The sequence below is a fragment of the Periophthalmus magnuspinnatus genome, chromosome 5 (assembly GCF_009829125.3).
Source record: "Periophthalmus magnuspinnatus isolate fPerMag1 chromosome 5, fPerMag1.2.pri, whole genome shotgun sequence".
Classification (NCBI taxonomy): domain Eukaryota; kingdom Metazoa; phylum Chordata; class Actinopteri; order Gobiiformes; family Gobiidae; genus Periophthalmus; species Periophthalmus magnuspinnatus.
Window position 1 is genome coordinate 9,444,156 of NC_047130.1, and position 23,466 is coordinate 9,467,621.

A 23,466-nucleotide genomic window follows, 5' to 3' on the forward strand; every position below is an offset into this window, starting at 1 on the left:
CACTTTAAATGAGTTTAAAATAAAAAATATATATTACTGATACTTGGCAGTGACTTTGCGCTGAGGGTTACTGTATATATGTCTATGCAGGAATATTCATCCTTACCATAGTGATGCAATGCACACATTATCAAACATTGCCAATTACGTTTTGAGAAAAAACACATCGTCTGAAACAGTTTCGGGAGCGTTTGATCAATACGAGTTCATGGTTGTCTTTGGGCGTTTGATTTTCAACCAAAAAACGGTGAGAGATGTCACTTGAGAAGGACTTTTAACGGCACAAATCAGCTCACCTGTTGCAGTTCCAGCTAAGTCAGTTCTAAATAGTCTGACTGTGTTAAGATGAAGATAAACTCAGATTAAAGTCGAGTAGAGCAGTGCCTCGTGTAAGCCTCACCGCTCAGAGAATACTAATGACATCAGCTGTAAAGTATCCATAACATCAAAATCATTACTAAATATAACATTGTGGAGGGATGAGAACTACATCATTTGTCATATATCCTAAACTAAAGACCAACTGCAGCTCCGTATCTGAACAGCTTTATTTTAATCAACTCCCCATCCTCCAGCTGAATCTCTCCCGCGAGTGTCCACAGTCACTTACAAGTAAAACACATTACACACTCAATACCCACTCCCCAGTGATCCAAGAGCTTACAGCCTCGCTCATCGTTGTCCCTCTAAGTCCAGGATGAGGCCCACAGCGCTATTCAGAAGCAGAAACCATACATTTTCCTGATTTACAGTGGCTCTCCTATGATGTTACTTGAACATAAAAAGGATGTGAAAATACTACGACTCCACCGTACCATAAACGTATAAAGCAGAACTAGTTTTAAACGTTTTGCAGAGGTTCAAAGTTATTCCTCACTTACCTTTTGCATTCCGAGCATCCTCATTATTCACCGCGATGAGTTTACAAGTGCTTTCCACAACTGGATTATGCCATCACGGTAATGCCAACAACAACAACAACTACCTTGCAAAGCGTGCACTTCCTGATTCTCAAACAATAAAACACTTTTCAATTAGATGCAGAGAGTACACAGCAGACTTATGTTGACCTCTAGAGCCGCTTATACAATAGATCTGTACTGGAAGACACGTTTTTTCTCAAATACATGGGAAAAGTATTACAGGTGTTACAGTACAGAATGTTCAACTCTCAAAGTAAACAACCTATGATACACTACTATTAAAAAATATAGTTATACAATTTGCAACTGTGTTTCTTTGTAAGATTACTACATACAAGAAATTCAGTCTCTTAGTACAAAAGGGGCTGTAGCCAATATTGAACCATGAATGAAGATAATTCAGTTTTTACCATTAGCCCTGTCCTCATAGTTCTGTCATTTATACACCTCTTTTCTACTACCTTCAAGGCACTCAAAGCACTTAACATGAAGGAACCATTCACGCATTCAGACACCTGTGAACGCAGATACTGGGGGCAAGAATGTTTATGTTGGGAGGGGATTCGTACCACTGACCTTTAAATCTGGAAACAAACAGCCACAACTTAGCTACTGCCTCCTAGTGTAGAACCATGGGCAAAACAACCAACTGTTCTCATCAAACTCTACCCACTTTTGCTCCATGACAGAAAATGCAAAATATATAATAAAAACTAGAAACATACACTCAATACAGCAGTATACAATAACAATGCAATGTTCCGCTGGTGTCCCTGAACATTGGTAGACACACAGATGTCGACAGAAACAGCTGTTGTAGTCAATGTGTTCACACTAAATAATAAGTGTAGCCTCCAGACAGACAGGAGGCGATGTCACAACAAACCTGCTGCTTGTCCTTCTTGTGTATTTTCATCTTCTAGCCCTTCACTGCATCTGCAATCAGACAAGAGGGGGACAGTATTAGCGCAAGTTGAACAACAGTGAAATGAAGAAATTAGAGTAGAGAATTAGAGAAAGAACACTGTTATATTAAAAGGCAGAATTAACGGAATCAGTGGTGGAGGGTTTGAGATCCTGGTGTGTAGCCTGTGATTGGTCTGTCCCATAATTAGGCTGTCTGATGCACTGACCCTTCTGCTTTTAAACTGAAAGTAAAAGGGATTGCAACAGAATCATAAACTGTATATATCAACATAGCTAGACCACAAGGCAGCACATTCCAAATAGAGTGAGCATACGTGTGATTCAGCTACATCAACTCGCTCCAATTCACTTTCTATTGAAAAATGGTCAGCCCTCTCCCCATTACTGCTGCCGTTAGACTCGTCATTCTGGCCTTAAAATATCTGTATTAAAGTGCTGCTCATGATCCCGGGTTTTTTATAACACTTTTTGGTCTATAAATCAAAATATGAACACTAATAACAGACTAATCAGGTGCTGTCTTTCCCCAAGGTTGGCTTCTGCTAGCATTAGGAAAAGGTTTGACTGACAGCGTTGCTAAGCTTGCCTGGGATCCAGAACACACACGTCTTTAATACTTTATGAAGATGTGAGTCTGGCTCCAGCTAAATTAACCCAATCAAAGCATGAACCAAACACTCTGGGTGACGTAACAAAAATTGTGAAATAATTTTCACTTATTATGGAAACATAATAAGGTTTAATATTTGTATGGACTGTAGGAAACAATGTATTGGGAATGGTGACATTTTATTGCATTTTACTGCTAATGTTAATGATGGACAAAATCAGTTAATGTAATTGTAATGAAATGTGTATTTTTCATGTGTTCACCTGCAAATAAACTTAAAAAGTAGAAGCACTGCTTTTCTAAATCATGTACATAACTAAGAGAAGTTAACAAGCATGCACCCTCTAACTGGTGGGGCACTGGTTCAAATCTCACACGTAGCACAGCCGCCATTTTCACAGTGTAACATAAATGCAACACAGACGGCAAACAGCAAACAATCTGCCAAATGTCAGTCTAACAGGTTTGCTGTGAAAACTCCAGATAAAAAGTGAACAGACAAATGCCATAAAGCTCATTACACGGTGATGCTTTAAAAGGTATGGTATGTAACTTTCTGGAGGTAGCATGTCACCTGCAGTATTCCATGGAAAAAGAAAGGTAAAACCAACATCCTCAATGAAGATGGACACGTTTTATGCTATACAGTACAAGATTATAGCTAAAGAAACACTATTTCCATGGAAGCAGGTAGTAGAAGGCCCTCTTTCAGGCCAAATAAGAGTCAGGATGCATGCCTTTATTTTTTGTAAAATTTTGCGCAACAAGTTACATACTGTGGCTTTAAGAAATTAATAACATCTCACTGCCTAAATCATAAATTCTCATGACTAACTCCCTTTTCTCGTGATGGTTTTTTGTATTCTGTATCAGCCACAAAAATCTGTCACATGTTAGTCTAGTTTAGGCCATGTGATCCATAAAACAACTCACATTTTGAGATTAAATCATTCTTAAACTCTTTCCAATACCATTCAGAAATATAGTGCAGTAGTTAATGTTAAAACACCCATAATACTGAAAGAATGTTGTTAGAGATTTGACGACTAAATTGCTACATTATACATTTAAACAAGACAAACTCCATTCCACGCATTGGTGGCCACGGGTAGACACAGTAACAATCAGCCCTCAGTTCGTTCTGTTGCATATTGCATCATATTCATTTGCAAGTATTGTTGGCCTCTTACAGCAAAAGAACAGTCAGGTTAAAGTAACTTTCTGAGGGAATAGGTAATGTCAGCTTTAGTTAATTTCATTAGAGTCTATAGTGAGGTTTAATTACTGCTATTAGAACAGATACATTACAGGAAGTGGGTAAAGGAAACAGTGTAGGGGGAATATACAGTAAAGGGTTGGATGCTTATAAAAAAAAGGAAAAAAAGAAAAGAAAAAAAAAATCAATAATGTAAACTGCCGAAGACGAAGAAATCCCCATTCATTCCTTATGCATTTTCAGTCATATTTTTATTTATTTTTTTATAAAATAAAAGAAAAACTAAATCCACTTAAGCTTTTGTCTATTATAATCTATGACACCTGCTGGTCATTATGTTAGAGTTTGTACATGTTAAATCGCAATATTGATATAAAACAACTTAAAACAATAACTGTCATCACAGCAAACTGCCTCATGCTGTTGGCTCCTATGGATAGCTTCAGAAAATGTTGCGAGCTGGGACGTCACTGGACCTAAAGCTACGCTGGGGCACTAACCCCTTTTATTTCTACCTACATTTTTCTCAAAAGTCTGATGTAATGCACCTCTTTCAAGCAGGGGGTTTGGAGGACCCCCATTAAGAAATGTGGCACAAAACATGCAATTTCCTGTAATCTGGTGATGAATAAATGCATGTAGCAGCCTAACTGAGAATTATCTCGCAGGTTTTTACCCATTTTATTATTAGTATAACTATGGGATATTCTTATTAAACTTAACATGTTTTACACAAGCTTCTTCATGTGTGTCCAACTCCTGTGCCAGTGGTACCGCCCTCTGCTGCCTCCCTGTGCTCCGTCCCTGCTCTCAAGCACACTCCCCCTGCCTCACACCGGGCTGTGGCCAGAAAATCCAGAGTCTTAACAAAACTGAAGCCTCAGATATCTGTTAGGACACCTGGTCTCACATTTTATGTTGCTTTTAATCCAACTGAAATAGAGTAGCTGTGTGGATTCAATAGCGTGAAGTACTGTGGCGAAGTTTCTCACTATATCTTAATCGTTTAGGTATGTAACAACGCGAGTATGAGGAGACATTTCAAAAAGTAAAGTGCCTGGGCTTTGTAGAACATCTTCATGGGCTCTAAACGTTTCCCACAGCCTTTGATTCTTCACTATATGCTGATAAAGACTGACCGCATTCAGAGCACGAACGATGCTGTCGCCAGCTCCTCTACTGCGCTGTGCTGTACCACAGGACCTAGGTCATACATAATAGTGCTGCTCGGAAACAATGCAAAGCTTTTAGGAGTGTGGGACTAGCAGCCTGGATCATGTAGGAGTCAACCGATGCAGTGTGAACGTGCTCTGGATGAGTCCAGGTGAGGAACCTATATGCTCTGTGGAAGCAGACTGTTCCGTCACTAGTTTTTTCATGCTGGAGCATCACTATCGTTACAGTGAGTGTTTCTCAATTCTCAGGATCCTTCCTCCATAGACCACTCTGTAGCACTCCTCTGGAGTTGGCTCCTCCGAAGCAGAGCCAAGTGTCCCGCTCACACCGCCTGGAGCGCATGTGGAACAGGCTTCGGAGGGAGTGTCTGCACCGTGTCACGTGACCAGCTCTAATGCAATAGTTTTAATAGAAATCAATACAATGTAAAAAAAGAAAAGTATTCAGAAGTGTTTATGTGTGTCAATATCTGTGTCTCAAGATCTCTATGTGAATAATGAAGACCAAGTGACTCGTGTTATTTAGGCTGAGTTACACCTGAATGTCCACACCACGGTCCAGACTTAGAACTTACAAAGTGTTCTATTATTTTCATTTATTTACACTACCTGCCTCAAATCCTATCTCAGTTCAAAGGTCAGTATTGCACGCGTGCCAAAACAAGTGCCCAGCTAGCAAGCGCTGTGAAGATGTGCACTGAATGCAGTTGTTTACTCCAAAAACATGGCAGAACACAATGACTTTTACAACTGTAGAAGAAACCTGCGTGTGTCTCATCTGCGGCGACTGTGGCAAAGGTAAAGCGGCACAATGTGGAGGGACACTTCACTAAGTGTCACAAAAGCTCCACGCCAACTCCCCACCGGGACACACACTATGGGCAGAAAAATCCCGTGAGCTACAGGCAGCTTTGGGTAAGCAACAGTCTTTTTTTAAACAAGACTGGTGGAAAAGTCACAAAAAGCAACCAAGAGTTATTTAAAAATATGTAACTTGATTTTTCTTACATTACATAGTTGATAACTTTTTGAAACATGGTGCAACATTCTTTGTTTTGTTAAAAAAGTTTGTCATTGGCTCGTGAAAATGGGACACTTTTCCTATGAGATGTAGTGATGTAAGTAATCATCTGAAAATTTAACAATTACTAAGATTAATCAAGTTAAAGTGCTGAATATTGATATCTGTTTCCCACTTTGCTCATTGTTGATAATTGTGAGAAATCATTAATGTGATCAGTGTCTTCACAGAGATGATTATCATTTATCATTATTAATAATGTAGAACTAAAGGCAAACTGAGCAAATGTGTTATTTCAGAAGAGCGTATCAAACTGGTAGCCCTTTGTGTGATTTAGTACACATGAAGTAGCTCTCAGTTTCAAAAAGGTTGGTGACCCCTGGTCTAAGAAAATGTATTTACAATGTAGAAAGTAGTAAAGAGTAGTAAAGAAAAAACAATGAATGAGAAGTGTGTCCAAACTTCTGTCTGGTAGTGTAGAGTTTGGATATCAGATTTTTTTAGACCATTTTTAAACTTGGCATGCCTCCCCTGAAGAGTCATGTTTTCAGTGTTGTTGTTTCTATGATGTATTATGCTGTTCAGAAAACCAGGTACAGTGGTGTATTTATTAGTTGTTCAACAAAATGACAATATGCCCAATATGCCCCAAGCCACATTTTTTGGGGAGGTAGGGGAAACCTATACAGATGCACCCACCCGCACCCACTGTATCTGACCTGCCCGGTGATCATGATCGACATACATCACTGAACTTTAACTTTTAATCTGTACCTATGTTTAGTAGGAGTGGGGCTCCTCATGTCATTATGTGCTCTTGGCACTTGCCTCCTGCACAGTGCACAGACTGAGGCTTTCCTACTAGGGCACAGCTGATATACGCTGGGGCATATTTATTAAAGATAAATATATAGAAAATATGGAGAACAAAATAGGTACAGAGCAGTGGGTGTATACTGGTGGCAGTGAGAGGTGAAGCTGCACACATTTTGTTCATGACAAGAAGCGTTTTGTCTTTGAGCAGATTAGCACCAGGATGATAAACTTCAACTGTGCAGCACACCACCTGTCTATGGTCCACCTTTACGGAGAACTCCTGCACCACCTGGTACTCCTAATCCAGCAAAACTCGCCTTTTTCTGTCAATATTTGGGATTTTATCAGCTAAGAAAACCATCTGTCCAGGATTTTTAAATTTTTTTTTATCAATGTGTTTTCTTTACACACCGTTTAAGGCTAGCTAAACTCCCTGAAAACGATTCAGACATTTAGAGTAGTACTACAGTTCCCTCTTTTTTAATAAATAATATGAGGGGTGACTAAATAATTTGGTTAAAGGGCTCCCATGTTGCGCTATTTTCTGACCTACGTTATAATGTTGTTTCCTCATCTAAAAACATAATTGGTTGTGTTTTGTTTCATTCACACATTTAACGCATAAATCCTGCAAATTTAGGCTGAGTTCTTCTCTCGTACCCAAAACATCTGGATAATTTTAGCTTTGGAATTGCCAATCTCTACTGAACAAAAGGTAAAAGGCAGCTGTTAGCTTGAAAACCACCACTTCATGACATCACAAGGTGGAACAGAGCATTTTGAGCTTTGGAGATGTAGACAGACTATTAATGCAGGGTTACTCAAACATGTGTGAATGAAACAACACACAACCACAGGTATGTTTTAACATTCTAACTTGGCTTTAACCTCACAAGAATCAATTTAGTTTAATATAGGATCTTGAAAGACTGGACATGTTCCAATCATAGTTAGCAAAAAAACAATTAAAGAATAAAAGTTACATTATTTAAAATAAAGAAAAGATGACCGAAAAATTGAAACAGCTTGAGATGTAGTTAGCGTAAATTAGCCAAAAGATATCCTAAAAGTGTTAGCCTAGAATTAGGTTGTTTATAGCGATAATGTCAAATATTTTACTTTGACAACTAAGCTGTCTTGAAGAAAAACACTGTTCAGATTTTGCTTTAAAAAAAACAAAAAAATGCCTATAGGCCTTAACTTTAAGAAGGGGCTACATCGATTTTTTGAGCTTTCTAGTATGCCATAAAGTTTTTCCTTCATCTAAAACCTGTCTGAAGAGGTTTCTTTCAGTAATTTAGCGATCTCATCCAAGCCCTATTCGAACCCTCCTTAAGATGAACAATTCTCCATATATATACAAAAGCATGATACAAAACGGTAGACAACAACTGTGTACAATAGTTTCATTAGTAAGACTTGTTGTGCTGTGATAGTGCTCTGAAGGGGGAGTGACTTAGTGCAGAGACCAAAGGGAGGACAGACGAAAGTGAAACTTGTAAAACATGTCAATATGTTGTTTTTGGCGAATATAGCATTTTCAAAACAATAAAAGGTAACACTATGATCTAAATATGTTAGCAGTTAAACTACCCCCTCTTTAAGATACAACTACTAGCTGGCATGATCCAAAATAATTACTATACAAATTAAACCAATAAAACACCCAGAACAAAACACGTTACTGCAAAAGCTCCTGGCTGTGTACCACTTCATATACCTATTGCTCTTACTCAAGGCCCCCTCCCTCTTTGCTGGTCGTGCTTGGGGCCTGCTGCTGCTCCTCTAACTTTGTTTACGTCTTTGTGTGTCGAACATTTTATTAAAGGGAAGCTAATAATGTTAGCGAGTTCAATATGCTAACGTAATGGGAGTAATATTTGTAGAATAAAGCGTTGCTCAGGCCGTGTGTTATTAAGCCTGTCTAGACACGGCTTTTTATCCAGTGAGCAATACACCAACCAGCCTTTTATATCCTTGCTACAAATGAAATCCTAGCATTATATACACTACCTATCAAAACACTGTACCTGCTTTTTTTATTTTTAGCTATTTACATTGTAGATTCTGACTGATGGCATTGAAATTATGAATGGACTGTAGTAAACAGAAAATGTGAAATAGCTCAATACATGTTAAGGATTTTAGATTTGTGAATTTGAGAATAGCTAACCTTTGCTTTGTTCACTGCTTTGGACTCTTGGCAATCCAGTAATGAACTCGTGTGAAGTGAAAACCATTTCAGGAGACTTTATCATGAAGCTGAGAAGGCCAAGGGTTTGCAACGCTGTTAACAAAGCAAAGAGTGGCTACTTCGAGGAATCAGAATCTGAAACATAAAGCATATTAGAGGTATTGCTTCATATACTTGATGTGCAGATTATGTTTACTACTTTCTACATTGTAAATACATAAAGAAAAACAATGAATGAGAAGTGTGTCCAAACTTCTGACTGGTAGTGTAGACTTTGAATATCAGATTTTTTTTAGACCATTTTTTAAACTTGGCATGCCTCCCCAGAAGAGTCATGTTTTCAGAGTTGTTAAAATGATGTATTATGCAGACTGTTCAGAAAACCAGGTACAGTGGTGTATTTCTTATTAGTTGTTCTACAAAATGACATCTGATCAGGCCAGTCCTGAGCTGCTCCCAATATGCCTCGAACCACATTTTTTTGGAGATAGGGGGAACCAAAGGAAACCTATACATATGAGTGTAAATGAGGCTAAAGACAATAGCCAGTTTCAAAGTTTTGCAGGCAATTTGAGCGTTGACATGATTAAAATGTGTCTGGTGAAAGTGTATGGACAAACACTGGACTGCCACCTAATGATGACACAAGCTGAAAACACACGGTTTGAGATGGATATTTCAAACATGAGAGACTGAAACAAAACAACAATAACGAATGTTTTCTTGCCGCATTTTGATGGTGAAATAAAAGTTTTGAGCCTTGTGTAGAAGCTAATATATGCTAGCACAGTCATACACAACACTAGTTACTTAGGGAATTTCTGTGTAACTATATGGCAATTAATTACAGTCAATTCTCACCTATTCTTTCATTTCATCCTAATGAAAAGCAGGCTATTGGGAAGAACACTATTTGTACAGTCCTAAACAACTAATTGAAGATAATGCTGTATTATTGAGTTACAGTTGCACAGGCTCCTCACCCACTTCCTGGATCCGAGCTTTTTTAAATCAAAAGCCCTTTTATCAGAGTTTACACAGAGGAAATGAATTGTCCATTTTGTCCTAAGAGTGTGAGCTGCGCGACTATCTCCTCACATTAGAAACCTCTTGGTACACGACATAAGAGTGACCTTCACGGATGTGGCCAACACAAGACCCAGAGACCATACACACACTCTGCAACATGTTTCTCAAGCTTTCACCTCTTTCAGCCGGGCCAAGTCTCACTCACACTGGACAAATGCACCGCACTTTAGGAGCTATCTGTGCTTGGGCACGGTTCGATTGGGTTAGTGTGTGCTCACTCTGAGAAGTGATGTGCTCTTTGTGTGTGTTTGTAACTCTCAAGAGAAAAGCCGAGGAGTTTAGCACAGGGCCAGAGCACACTTTGAAATCACTGACGTCAAATTAAATGTTGTGAAAGTGTAAATCACATCTTTTCCTCACTTCTTAATACAATGTTGAAGTAACATCACATTTTTTAGCTGCTTTTAGTTAAAAGGAGCTCACTATTCACTTGCACTACAACTTGAATTTAAACAATCATACATATTTTTGTTTTGACAATTTTCTGTAGTTTGCAGAACATTTTTACATTTTTAGTAGAGTTTTTTTTTTAATTATCAGTTTTATTTTCAGCCAAATGGCCCAGCTCTTATTGAGACACAAGCACAATATGTCTTCTTTAAAGTTTGTATGTTATCATAAAATGCAAGAAAAGTGGACTTTAAAATGACCTGGCTTTTCACATGTGTCTGATTTAAAAAGGGACAACAATTGTGAGTGAATCTGGGTTGCCTTAACCTGCATATTGAGGACAGGACATACAAGTTTTGCACAGTTCAATACGGACACACAATGCCCCGTGTGCAAAGCTCAGAACACTTTCCACTTTGAAGACTAATGCAGCATTAAAGATGTCAAAACCCATAATCCAAGTACATTTTTCTTACTGCTTCTGTAATGCTTCTATTTAGCAGAACAGAGGAGGGTAGAGTAGCCAAAACTTGTACTCAAGAGAGAATATTACTCAAATAGAAGAACAAAGTAGTGGTCCAAAGAATTACACAAGTATGGATGTGTAGGATTGACCAGACCGGCAAAAAATTTGATCAAATGGGCATCATGACAATGCCTGATGAAAACCAAGTCAATGCCACAACCACAAATTGTTCCCCCTCCTCACTGTGAATAAGAATACATTTTTCTTGGATATTCGTAACTTTTTTTGTTTAACGCGTCATCAAACACTGTCTTTATTTTCTGTTTCTATGATACCAAATATCAGGTAATAACCTGCTCACCGCCACATGCATCAGCCTACAGTGCAAATCAAAGCCTCAACAGAGCAAAGTAATGACCACATAACCAATGGTGGGTATAGTGCCCCGCTACAATATGCATAAAAAGTTTTTTTTTTTAAATCCAATTATCACGAAATTGGGGGATTAATTGTATTCACCATAACATGCATAAGTGGATTGGACCAACATAATTTTTTATCGTTTGAACTGTGCTAAACATAAACATTCATTATTTCATACTGGACTTTCCACATCTATATACTGACATGGAAATTACTTTATTGATCAGAGTGACCTACATGTGTCAATTTTCAACAACTTTGCATAAAGTCAATTGCACTATGGTTTTATTATGCACAAGTTGCTAGTTCAAACCCATGACCTCATCAGTATAATGAGAGTTACGTATGTAACTACGGTTCTATGAATCAAGGATGCAAAGTGATTGAAAATTGACACAGACATTATTTAGGTCATTCCAGTCAAAAAAGTCAATTACACCATAGGAACCTCATGTATCATGCATAAGGTTGCTGGTTCAATACCCTGGACCACGCCAGTATAAGTCAATTTGCACACTTCACTGTAAAAATAGGGTGAAAATCAAAATGGGTGGCTGTTAGGAAGGGAGAATGGCATGGTCGGCGCATGAGAGGGACGTGGTGATGAGGGCCATCATCGCTGCATGGCTTTTATTAAAATTTCTTGCCAACATAAAATTTTTGTTACATCAAGTAGCCAAAATGCTTAAAAAAGAGTACTGTTACATTGCAAAATATATTGTGGAAGTTGGGGTAAGACAATTATTTCTGAATAGTACTCATAGAGATAAATTTTAGAAGTTCCAGGCAATATACTTGAATAAACATACATGAGTCCTACCTACCTCTACAGCAGACAATTAAGTTCACCCTACCTGGTCTATCATGGACATATTTATCATTTAACATCAGTAGATGAGAAAACAATGTGTGTGAGTTTGTTTCACTCAGAGCCAAATGTTTTGTTATCCTCCACACCTGTCTCTGACTCATGAATATGGAAAATACAAAACGCCTGCTGTTCTCTGCAAACTTGTGGCATAACTCGCAATCTGAATGCTACTAGGTCCAATCCAAGAAAAAAGGCCTCACTGCTACTTCTTTGGCTGAAATGTACCACTGGCCAGACAATCGCTGTTAACTTCCTAAAAATGTTTTCTAAATACAAGTTGCCAAATTTGGTTCCTCCTTTCAACTTTCAATCATGTTCTAACTCTGTTCTAGGAGAGGCGATAATTTAACAAGTATATACTCGGATATGGCTAACGCAACTAATCTTTAAAGATGCATGTCAGGATACTTGGATCTTATACCCACCCACTAATCAAACACATTCTGCAGATGAATGATTAGCCGAGCAATGGTGCAGCTAGCTAAGAGCAAGGCAGCGTGATACTTCTCTTAGCAACTTTAACAATTTGTCTTTGATATAGTCTTTATTTGTGACAAAATAGTATTAAGAAGATATTACGTAACATGGGTGATAAACAGTTTTCATTACAATTTCAAACATAAATTATTTAGCTTCAGTTGCACTCCCCTTGGATTTGGTGTTAGCATGCCATTTACTAGCAGCAGTGAGAATGAACCATGGACAAAAACAAAAAATAGACTAAGTAACTTGTTCAAGATGCGACATGAGCATGATCTGTAATAAATGTGTTTGACAAGTCTGGCGATGTTTTATAGACTAGGGAACTAGGTAGCATTTCTACCTGTGACGCAACAGTTTGGGAAAATGTAAACAGTGCTTTTTGCATCATATGTGTCTTTAAAATTCACTTTTACGCAGGGCTGGGTATCATCAATCTCTGGGGACAAGGAGAAGGTTGTTTCCGGAAGGGCATTGGACGTAAATTCTGTAAATCCATTAACTAATTGCAGCAAAGTTGTATTGTATTGTTATTGTTTATTAATTTTCATTCTACAATAACAAACAACCTACAGTGACTAGAATAACCCGATAAAGACCTATGTTTTCTTGACCTCATTTCTCTGTGATTCACTTGCCCTTGTGCTAAGAGAACAGTGCATCTGACTGCAGCACTGCTCCGGAATTAGTCATTAAGACTCACTGAAGACAAAGAGGATCTGCGTGGAGCTACAAACCGGGACCAACTCTCCTCTCTTCTTTCGCTCCCTAGTTCCGTCTAAACCACAGAATGATGCAGAAGTGGGCGGTACATATTCAACAGGATCATGGCGCTCCCAAAACAGCAGAAAGAGATAGGAATAGGTAGCATGCAAACGTACTGAACTAGTGGGAGTTTTCTTGTTTGTTTTCTTAATATATAATCTGGACACAACTCAAGGACATTTTCCATAAAGTTTGTGATAGCACAGATTGTAATGGAAATGCAAATGACTCGAAACTCAACTGAAGATTTTTTGACGATGGAAGAAGCTCTGGGTGATAAGGCCTAAACTTTATATCACGTTATGAAAGACAATTTTCATAATAGCTATGTAAAGCCGGATAACGGGCCTAGTCAAAATGAAACCGATTTTTCTAAACCCGGAAACTACGATTGAGGTTTTTGATCGAATCTCAAAAATCCCAAATGCCTGCTGCATGTAACCGCACGGTCCGATTTACATTAGGTGCAGACTAGGAGAGGCATTGAACTGCATAGGGTGAGAAACAGCCAGGAAAATTTTAGATGTGTTTGGACATATGTTTTAGATCAGCAGCAAACACCCACTGAGTACATGCCATTTATTTTTTTGGTCCGCAAAATTAAAGTTCAAAATTAAACAGCTCCTAACATGTCATATACATTGGTTATATGTATGATGGTCGTTTAGTGGTCTAATTATAGCTGCAAGTTTTAGTGCTAATGCTAAATTACTAGAAGCACCTGAACATCTCGTAGTTCCTCGTTCGCACATATTCTGTTCTTTGACCTGCTGTAGACTGGGACAAGAGTCAGGTTTTGAGGTAAAGACGATTTGAATTCGGTTGTTTAGTTCGGATTTCTCTGTGAATGTAAACATTGTGATTGTTAGTGATTTTAGCATCTACAGAGCCTCCAAAGTCAGTGTTTAAGCCACTAGATGTAAGCAGTAGCAATCAACTGCAATCTCAGCCTTGTTCCCCTCGCAACAGAGAGGAGAATCAGCTGCAGTGCACGTGCAATTACATCACCATATTCCAAATTTGCCCCCAAAGAAAACAAGGATACATCAGGAGCCATATAAGTAGGCCTGTCACAATAACACATTCTGAAATACGATATATTGCAGAAGAAAACATAGGTGATAAACATAATATTGAAGTAAATTTACATCACTGAGACAATAACCCAGAAGCATTATCCCCAAATAACTATTCTAAATATATAATATTAAAAAAAAAAACATAAACTGGACTAAATAAATGGCAGAATGAAACACTTCAGTAGCTATCTATAATGAGTCATAGAAGCTATTTATTCCACCCTGCAGCTCAAATCTAGTTGAAGAACAGGAAAAATAACACAAATTTCCAGCAGTACTAAGAAAAAATACCCACAATAAATATACATAACCCCAAATATCATTGTTCCATCTGTCATATATTGAATGCTAAGTCGATATAGCAACTACAGAGAAATACTGCGATATTTAATAATACTGAAACTACTTTATTGCCTTATTTAAGATTTAAATAAGGCAATAATCCCAGTAAATCATTGTTAAATAGACTGTTACACTAAAAGACATGAGCTCCAACAAATAAATAGTAGAAAGTACCAATAATTAGCCATAAAAAGGACTAATTCACTACTGCACAATTCAAATGTTATCTAATCTAATTTTATCTAATCTTATCTTCTCATATTACAATAAAAAAAAAAAAACTCTCCACTTGTCTCCCTCCCGCCCGCACTGCTGGTTTAGCAGGAAGCGCGTGCTTAACAACACTGTCAATCAAACCTGTTGCTAAAGCTGGTGGGAGCAACCTCGGGGAAAGAACTTGATTTGTCTGTTATTGACGTTTATATCTTGATTTACGGACACAATAGCAAAATAAATACCCCAGGATTATGTAGAGCAGGTCAATACAAACTTTTTAAGACCAAAATGACGAGACTCACTGCAGCAGTTATAGAGAGGGGTGACCATTTTTCAATGTAAACTGTATGGGAGCCTCAGTCGATGGAGGCGGAAGCACGACCCTGCTCACTTCCTATCTGGAACACTCTGTCCATTTATATATACAGTCTATGCCCTGCTAAAACACTGTTAAAAGCTCTAGTACATTTTGCATAGAACCTCACCAAAAGCAGCAATTAGAACATCTCAGCACATTTTTTGTTAAACTTATATGGATGGTCCCAATCAAAAATGTATAACACAGTATGCTTAAAAAAAATAGTACCCATGATTAGAGTGATTTGGTAAAAATCGCCCTAAAAATGTTTTAATAATGGGATTCTGTTCGATGCTGCTTTTTTAATCCCATCGAGGAAAATTGAGGAAAAGATAGAAATATTAACCGAAAAAATGTACTTTAGAACACGTTTGTACAGATATAAGCTATAGGCTAGAGTTAGCAGTTTTTATGCAGAACAAGACAGGGTATTTTATTGTTTGTGGGGAAATTAAACAGCTTCAAAAAATTGCTGCAAATTTGTGAATCTGCTAATTGTGTACGTTCAAATCACAATTCAATCTGATTTCGATTTTCTTGCAGCCTTACCCATAATCCTTCACACGACACGACAGGCAAAAAAGGATGCACAGCCCAGATGAACATAACAGAAGGGGTTACTGCCATATCTACAACCAGAGATCTTTGGTTAATTATAAAAAGCAGAGCCTCTTCCAAATCCCATAGCATCAGCAGCAGCCTCTCAGAGCTAATCCAATCTGCACCTCTGTTACGCTGCGCTGTATTTACACCGCGCGGTACATTTAAGGTCACATCTCCAGTCTGTGCCTTCAATCAACCAAACAATTTTATATTAGTGTTGTCACGATACAAACATTTCAAACTCGATTTCCATATTAAGGAATAAACTCGATACTCAAGACTGAGTCCGATACCACAACGATAATAAACAAACAAAAAAAAAAAACCCACTTTATTTAGACAATAGAATGTGATTGTCAACATTAACTTTCTTTTATATTACTATGTGGTCTTATATCTGTGTAATGCCTCAGTAATCCAGATAGGGTCCATAGCGGTCCATGGGCGTATACTAGTCTAGATGGTTTTATATACTTGTTTTAAAACTGTTCAAGATCATTAAAGCTATTCAGAAAAGGTTCATTTTGGTCCTTTGAATGTGACAGTATCGATAATTGCTCAAATGAATATCTAGTTTCGATACTAATTTTAGTATCAGCTTTTGACAAAACTATATTATATTACATCAATTCATGATTTACTTATGGCAAAGACAGTGAGAAGAGAAGAGAGTCCACAAAACAGAATGTAAGAAAAAAAATATAGGTCATGATAGCTCTATAAATCACTAATGTTGATATGTTGAGTTTGTTTGAACTCATGCCATGCTGACAGAATTACAAACAATACGTGCATGGTATTTGTATCTTGAGCCTGAGAGGTAGAGGGGTGGAAGTGGCTCAGTGGTGGAGCATTCACCCACAAACCCAAAGGCTGGTGGTTTAAATACACATCCTGCAGTGCATGTAGTGTAACCATGCCCAACTATACGACAGTAGAAAGGGAAATTGCAATATATAGCTACAAAATATACCGCTACGTGTGCATTATTAAAAGGGTGCTGTGCCAGATTTTTGAAAAGCTCAGGTACAGGGCTTTTAATCGGGTATTTCTCTGAGAAGACTGGATTATTTTTGCCCAAGAACAAAACATACATGGTGATTTCATACTTCATGCCCCTCTGCTAGCAACAGCCATTCTGAAAAGTGTAAATTAAGCAAATCTTCTATATGTTTTTTTAATGAGAAAAAACAACATAATAAATGGATTTCTAAATGCCAGTCTATGTGATGCAATTTAAGACACGAAGTCAAACCCCAATGGGAAACGGTAGGTCCTTGTACTGACTTTCATTTAAGGACAACAAAAGTGAGTATGTACTAGGGATGTTGAAAAAAAAATTGTACTTAAAAGGATACAACTCTACAGCTTAACAAATAATAGATGGCTCTGTGCACAGGAGAGAGGAGGAGTGGTGGTTCGGAAGAGCGTACTGATACGCACTTACATACGCAGCACGCACACACAGAGCAGGAAACTTACGTGAGACCACACTGACACAGAGGAGAAATAAACAGGACATCAGTGCTACTTTTAATCACTTTTGCTCTGTGGATTGTTTTGCTGTGTGGTTGTTAGCAGTAAAAGTAAGCTAATGCGTTAACTACAGACACAACCTGTTAGAATTTAAGGACCAGAGCTTCATTCATTGTAAATGGGCTGTAATATGTATTAGAAAATGTATATTATATATATATATATATATATATATATATATATATATATATATATATATATATATATATATATATATATATATATATATATATAATTATCTTTTTTTTTATTATTATTGACCAATAGGACCAATAGTATGCATACAGGTTAAATCACTGCAGTATGGGATTAACTGGGCCTAGATCATGTTTGAGTAGATCTAATATTTTACTGAATTATGAACTAATAAAATAAAGGCAACTAAATACAATTGTGTGTTCCAATTACAGGGGAATCACACTCCTCAGCCTTCCCAACTAAACTAACTAAGGCTCCAGCAAAGGGGAGGGGGGGCATCCCGTCCCCACGCGTTGAGCCGACCAGGTGAACCAGCCTTCCCGGTAAGGTCTATTCCAGGGTACTGGAGAAGAGTGGTGTCCTTTGGGGGGTGCTCTGGGAGTATGGGGTCCGGGGCCCTTTGCTAAGGGCTGTCCGGTCCCTGTATGACCGGAGCAGGAGCTGTGTTCGCATTGCCGGCAGTAAGTCAGACCTGTTCCCGGTGCATGTTGGACTCCGCCAGGGCTGCCCTTTGTCACCATTTCTGTTCATTATATTTATGGACAGAATTTCTAGGCGCAGCCAGGGGTCGGAGGGGGTCTGGTTTGGGAACCACAGGATTTCATCTCTGCTGTTTGCAGATGATGTTGTCCTGATGGCTTCTTCGAGCCAGGACCTGCAGCAGGCACTGGGGCGGTTTGCAGCCGAGTGTGAAGCGGCTGGGATGAGAATCAGCTCCTCCAAATCCGAGGCCATGGTTCTCGACCGGAAAAAGGTGGTTTGCCCTCTCCGGGTGGGTGGTGAGTCTCTGCCCCAAGTGGAGGAGTTCAAGTATCTCGGGGTCTTGTTCACGAGTGAGGGAAGGATGGAGCGTGAGATTGACAGGTGGATCGGTGCAGCGTCTGCATTGATGCGGTCGCTGTATCGGTCCGTTGTGGTAAAGAAGGAGCTGAGCCCAAAGCCAAAGCTCTCGATTTACCGGTCAATCTACGTTCCTACCCTCACCTATGGTCATGAGCTCTGGGTAATGACCGAAAGGACAAGGTCGCGGATACAAGCGGCTGAAATGGGTTTCCTCCGCAGAGTGGCCGGGCGCACCCTTAGGGATAGGGTGAGGAGCTCGGTCACAAGGGAGGAGCTCGGAGTAGAGCCGCTGCTCCTACACGTTGAGAGGAACCAGTTGAAGTGGCTCGGGCATCTGCTTAAGATGCCTCCTGGACGCCAACCCTAGGGAGGTATTCTGGGCATGTCCCACCGGGAGGAGGCCCCGGGGAAGACCCAGGACACGTTGGAGGGACTATGTCTCTCGGCTGGCCTGGGAACGCCTTGGGGTCCCACCGGAGGAGCTGGAGGACGGGTGAGGGAAGTCTGGGAGTCCCTGCTTAGACTGCTGCCCCCACGACCCGGCCCGGGGTCCGGATAAGTGGAAGAAAATGGATGGATGGATGGATAAATTCAATGCCAGGGACCTTCTTTCAAATGTTTGCCTTATTTAAGAACAATTGTATTTTGTATAGATCTACAGTTTACATAAAATATTGATACAATAGAGAACTTGAAATAAAAATAAATAAATGTTCTCTGTGTCTAAATCAAAAATAGCTTCAGAAGTGAATTTAGAATTGTTTTAGAATCAAAAATCATTTTTGAATTGAATCGGGACTCGAATAATCGAAATCGAATCAAATTGAATTGCCAGGGACAGATTGACAGTTCTAGTATGTACCACTGTGCAATATTGGAATTAAAATAACTTTCTGTGCTATGCAACATGCAAATAAACACCAGCCGCTGTGTCAACAACAGGAAACTACTGAGGTATGGACAAAAGATTTTACAACAAATTTTAGTGCATAATTGTAATTCTACGTTTCAATAGAGCATAAAATATCATAAAAACTGCTACGTTCGATGAATTGGAATTCTAATGTGTTATTAAGAGGAAATAGACATAAAACAGTCGTACCTTTAGTTGTAATAGTTGATTTCAATAAAAAAGGAATTGACTCAGTACTCGAAACCAATTACGACACCACAATGAAGATAAAACACGCTCCCTTTTTAGAAATAGAAAGTAATTTTCATACACAAAATAATAGTACTTTCTTTGCTACCATAAGATCTTACACTTGAAACCACGAAATCAGACTAAAACTTGTTCGAAAGTAACGAAACTTGCTCAAATGAGTAATCTAATAGTTTTAGCATTGATTAGTACTATATAATTTTTGATAATTTTGACAACTCTATCCTGTAAAGTCGAAGACATTTTGAAATAGAAAAGCATGCACAAGTTAAATGAGTGAGAACTAGTGGCACTGTGTTTATTTCTGCTCTATATAACCACTGATCAAAAAGTAATGAAAATATTGCATTTACTATAAGGCTGGAATTAGATTTTCTTTGTGTATTATGGACCTTATAATAGTAGATAGTGGCAGGACTCAGGAGCATTGTGTGTGGATCATATTCGGGACATTTTAAATCACAAAATTGATTTAAAGCGACTTAATAAAAAAAACAATTCTGCTGACTTCTGGGTTGGAAAATTGCAGAGCAGCTGAATCCTACACGTACCGCCGATTAAAAAAATAAAATTGGAGAACGAAGTAAGTACAGAGCAGTGGTTGTGTACTGGTGGCGGTGGAAACGAGGGTAGATTGGAGCAATGTCCTCTTGAATCATAGACTGTATATATAAATGGACATAGCTAACGCACCAGCTGCCACGTTCCAAACAGGAAGTGATTATGGGAGCGTTTCCAACTATATCGACTCTGGCTCCAATTCACTTTACATTGAAAAATTGTCACCCCTCTCTGTAACTGCTCCAGTGAGCCTCATCATTTTAGCCTTAAAATGTTCTGCTCTGCTCTGCATGATCCTGGTGTTTTTATTTCGCTATTTTGTCCGTGATTCAAGATATGAACTTCAATAAGAGACAAATCGGGGGCCTTCTTTCCGCGAGGTAGCTCCCGCTGGCATTACCAAGTGCCCACTCCCTGCTAAACCAGTGGTGTGGGCGGGAAGGGCTCACTCCGGATTGGCTCTTTGGTTGCTATGATATTCAGCCGGAATTTCAAATATGGAACTCGGCTCCAAATTCGCCCCTCGACGAGCTTCATTTGACTGTAGCCAAACGCTATGGGTGACTCACTTAGTCCACTTCTTTATACAGTCTATGTTAAGAATGCAGGAGAATAAAGATTACTCAAACATGCATGAATGTAGGGCTGTAGTCGATTAAAGAGATTCTAAAAAGGGGGTGTAGCAAAAGCTTCAAAACTATTATGTGTCTGTAAGCATCTGACCCAAACTGCACTAACAAGACCACAGAGCAAAGTGAAAAAATACCTATTTATGCAAAAAAAAAAAAAAAAAACTAATAGGAAACTATGGATTTATATAAAGACAGATTAAACTGGTGAATCATTAGTTTAATCAGCATTGTTACAAATACCATAAAATACTATCTTCAACAACTCACTTCATACCTTCTTTCTCCAGTTGTCCCAGATGTCTAAATTAAATAATTAGTTGACAGGCCTACTGATTAACCGTCTAAGCAACTAAAGGAGTACAACCCTACAAGAATCACTCTAAATGCAACTTTGAGTGGGTAAATGAGAAGGGGAAACAATTATAGCATGGTTAAAAAGTTCTAAAAAAGTATTTTTTGTATAACACAACCTTAAATAAACATCAAGTAACAAACAAGTAAAACATCTGGTCACTTCTGTGATTTATTTCTGGTTCAAGTGCTGTGACAACATGCATTGTTCTTTTGATTTCTGCCCTAAATGGACCAAGGCATCAGGCAGGAGTGAACAGTGGGAGATAGAGAGAAAAAAACGCTAAAGGAACAAGCTACATGAAGTTTGCCTGGGATCCAGAATACACACTTCAATACTTTACACTTCAAGATGTGAATCTGGTGACCTTAGAATCTCCCCATTTTCAGATGGGTGTGATTGACAGGTGGATTAGCCAATCGGAGGCATGCATAGTCCGTTTATATCAAAACAAATATGGCTGCATACCAGGGAAAAAGAAATTACAATAAATGAATAAATCTGAGGTGAGAAAAATGTGATTTTGTTTGTAAATAAGTGACTAATGAGCTACTTTGTTATTAATGTTCAAATCTTGATTTACACAGACAAATCAAGTGCTCTTTTCTCTGTGGTCGCTCACTCTACAAGTTTGATTGACAGCGTAACTAAGTGCCTGGTTCCCCCTAAACCAGCAACCAACCAGGTGGAAAGAGGGGTTACCTTCAACAGCCTCGCTCTGGATTGGCTCTTTGGTTGCTAATTCTAAATATGGAACTCAACTCCAATTTCGCCTCTATAACTGCTAGCCTCAATGAACTTCATTTGACTGGAGCTGAACGCTATAGGGGACGTCACACTCTCTTAGTCCTTCTTTATATAGTCTATGAGAACAATGAACAGTGCTATAAAGCTGGCCAGACAATAGGCTCAGACTGTAAACTGCTAACTAAGTATAATATTGGGATAACATTACTGGAATATTTAAATAGAACACCAGTGCTATTGCTATATTTTGTTTGGACTTAGTTCCTTAGATATAGACATTAGTAAAAACTTGATTGATTTGAAGACAGTTCATTTAGTGGAGTCTGTAGTCCGAGCTAATGGTTACCTCAACAGGAAAACACTGCAGGTAACAGAGATTTAGCACTTGTAAACACAGTTCTTCCTGCGATTAGATAAGAGCCACTTTCTCTAAGAATGCCCTTTCCTAAAAATAGTAAAAGAAAAAGTACTTTTTATTCAGTTCAACTTGTGGCCAGTGTATAGACGTATAGTTAAATCTGAACTCAAATTAGGCCTGTCACGATAACACATTTTGAAATACAATATATTGCTGAATTAAATATAGACAATAAATGATAATATTGAAACCAAACCATAAAGCACAATTATCCCCAAAAACCTATTCTAAATGTACAAAATAAATTTTTTATATATACATATATAGACACTGCAATAAATGACAAAATGCAACACTTAACAGTGAGTTTGTATCTATAATAGTGAGTGTTTCATCATCCATGGCGTTCAGCTCCAGTCAAATGAAGTTCATCGAGGTTAGACGTTATGGGGTGAATTTGGAGCCGAGTTCCATATTTGGAATTCTGACCGTGAGTATCATAGCAACCAAAGAGTCAATCTGGAGTGAAGCTGCCTCTTCCCGCCTGCACCACTGGTTTAGCAGAGAGTGGCTGTTATTAATGCTCATATCTTGATTTATAGACACAACAGCAAAATAAAAATATCAGGAACATGTCAAGCGGGTTAATACGAACATTTTAAAACAAAAATGAGTCTGACAGCAACAGTTACAGAGAGAGGGCCACAGTTTTCTAATGTAAAGTGAATTGGAGCCGGAAGTGCGCCCATGATCACTTCCTATTTGAAACGTGGCAGCTAGCAGGTTAGTTATGTCCATTTATATATATATATATGCTCAAATCACATCATAGTACAGAAAAAATACCCCAAATTTCTCCACTAGTGCAAAGTAAATATAAATAATAATACTGACTCCCCAAAAAGTATTGTTCCATCTGTTATGTACTGGGCGATAAGTTGATATAGTAATTATCTTGATAGGCCTAACTCAAATTACCAATAAAAGTAAAAAATATATATTATTTTGCCACAAATTGCCAAATACATTAGTGGGTATGTTTACAAGCACACCAAAACCTGATCCATATCTGATTTCTAGAGTTATCAGATTACTGAAATGTCATGAAAACAT

General features: G+C 38.4%; 1 protein-coding gene across 2 annotated transcripts in view; it reads right to left on the bottom strand.

Moving 5' to 3' along the window:
- The window catches only part of chd6 (chromodomain helicase DNA binding protein 6), a 117,834-nt gene that overhangs the window by 89,617 nt on the left and 4,751 nt on the right, over nt 1-23,466 (bottom strand). For both annotated transcript variants that reach the window (XM_055222157.1, XM_033966101.2), the window contains exon 2: nt 1,810-1,859. In XM_055222157.1, coding sequence (XP_055078132.1) covers nt 1,810-1,839 — 30 coding nt within the window. In that variant the 5' untranslated portion in view covers nt 1,840-1,859. The remainder of the gene's footprint in view (nt 1-1,809; nt 1,860-23,466) is intronic.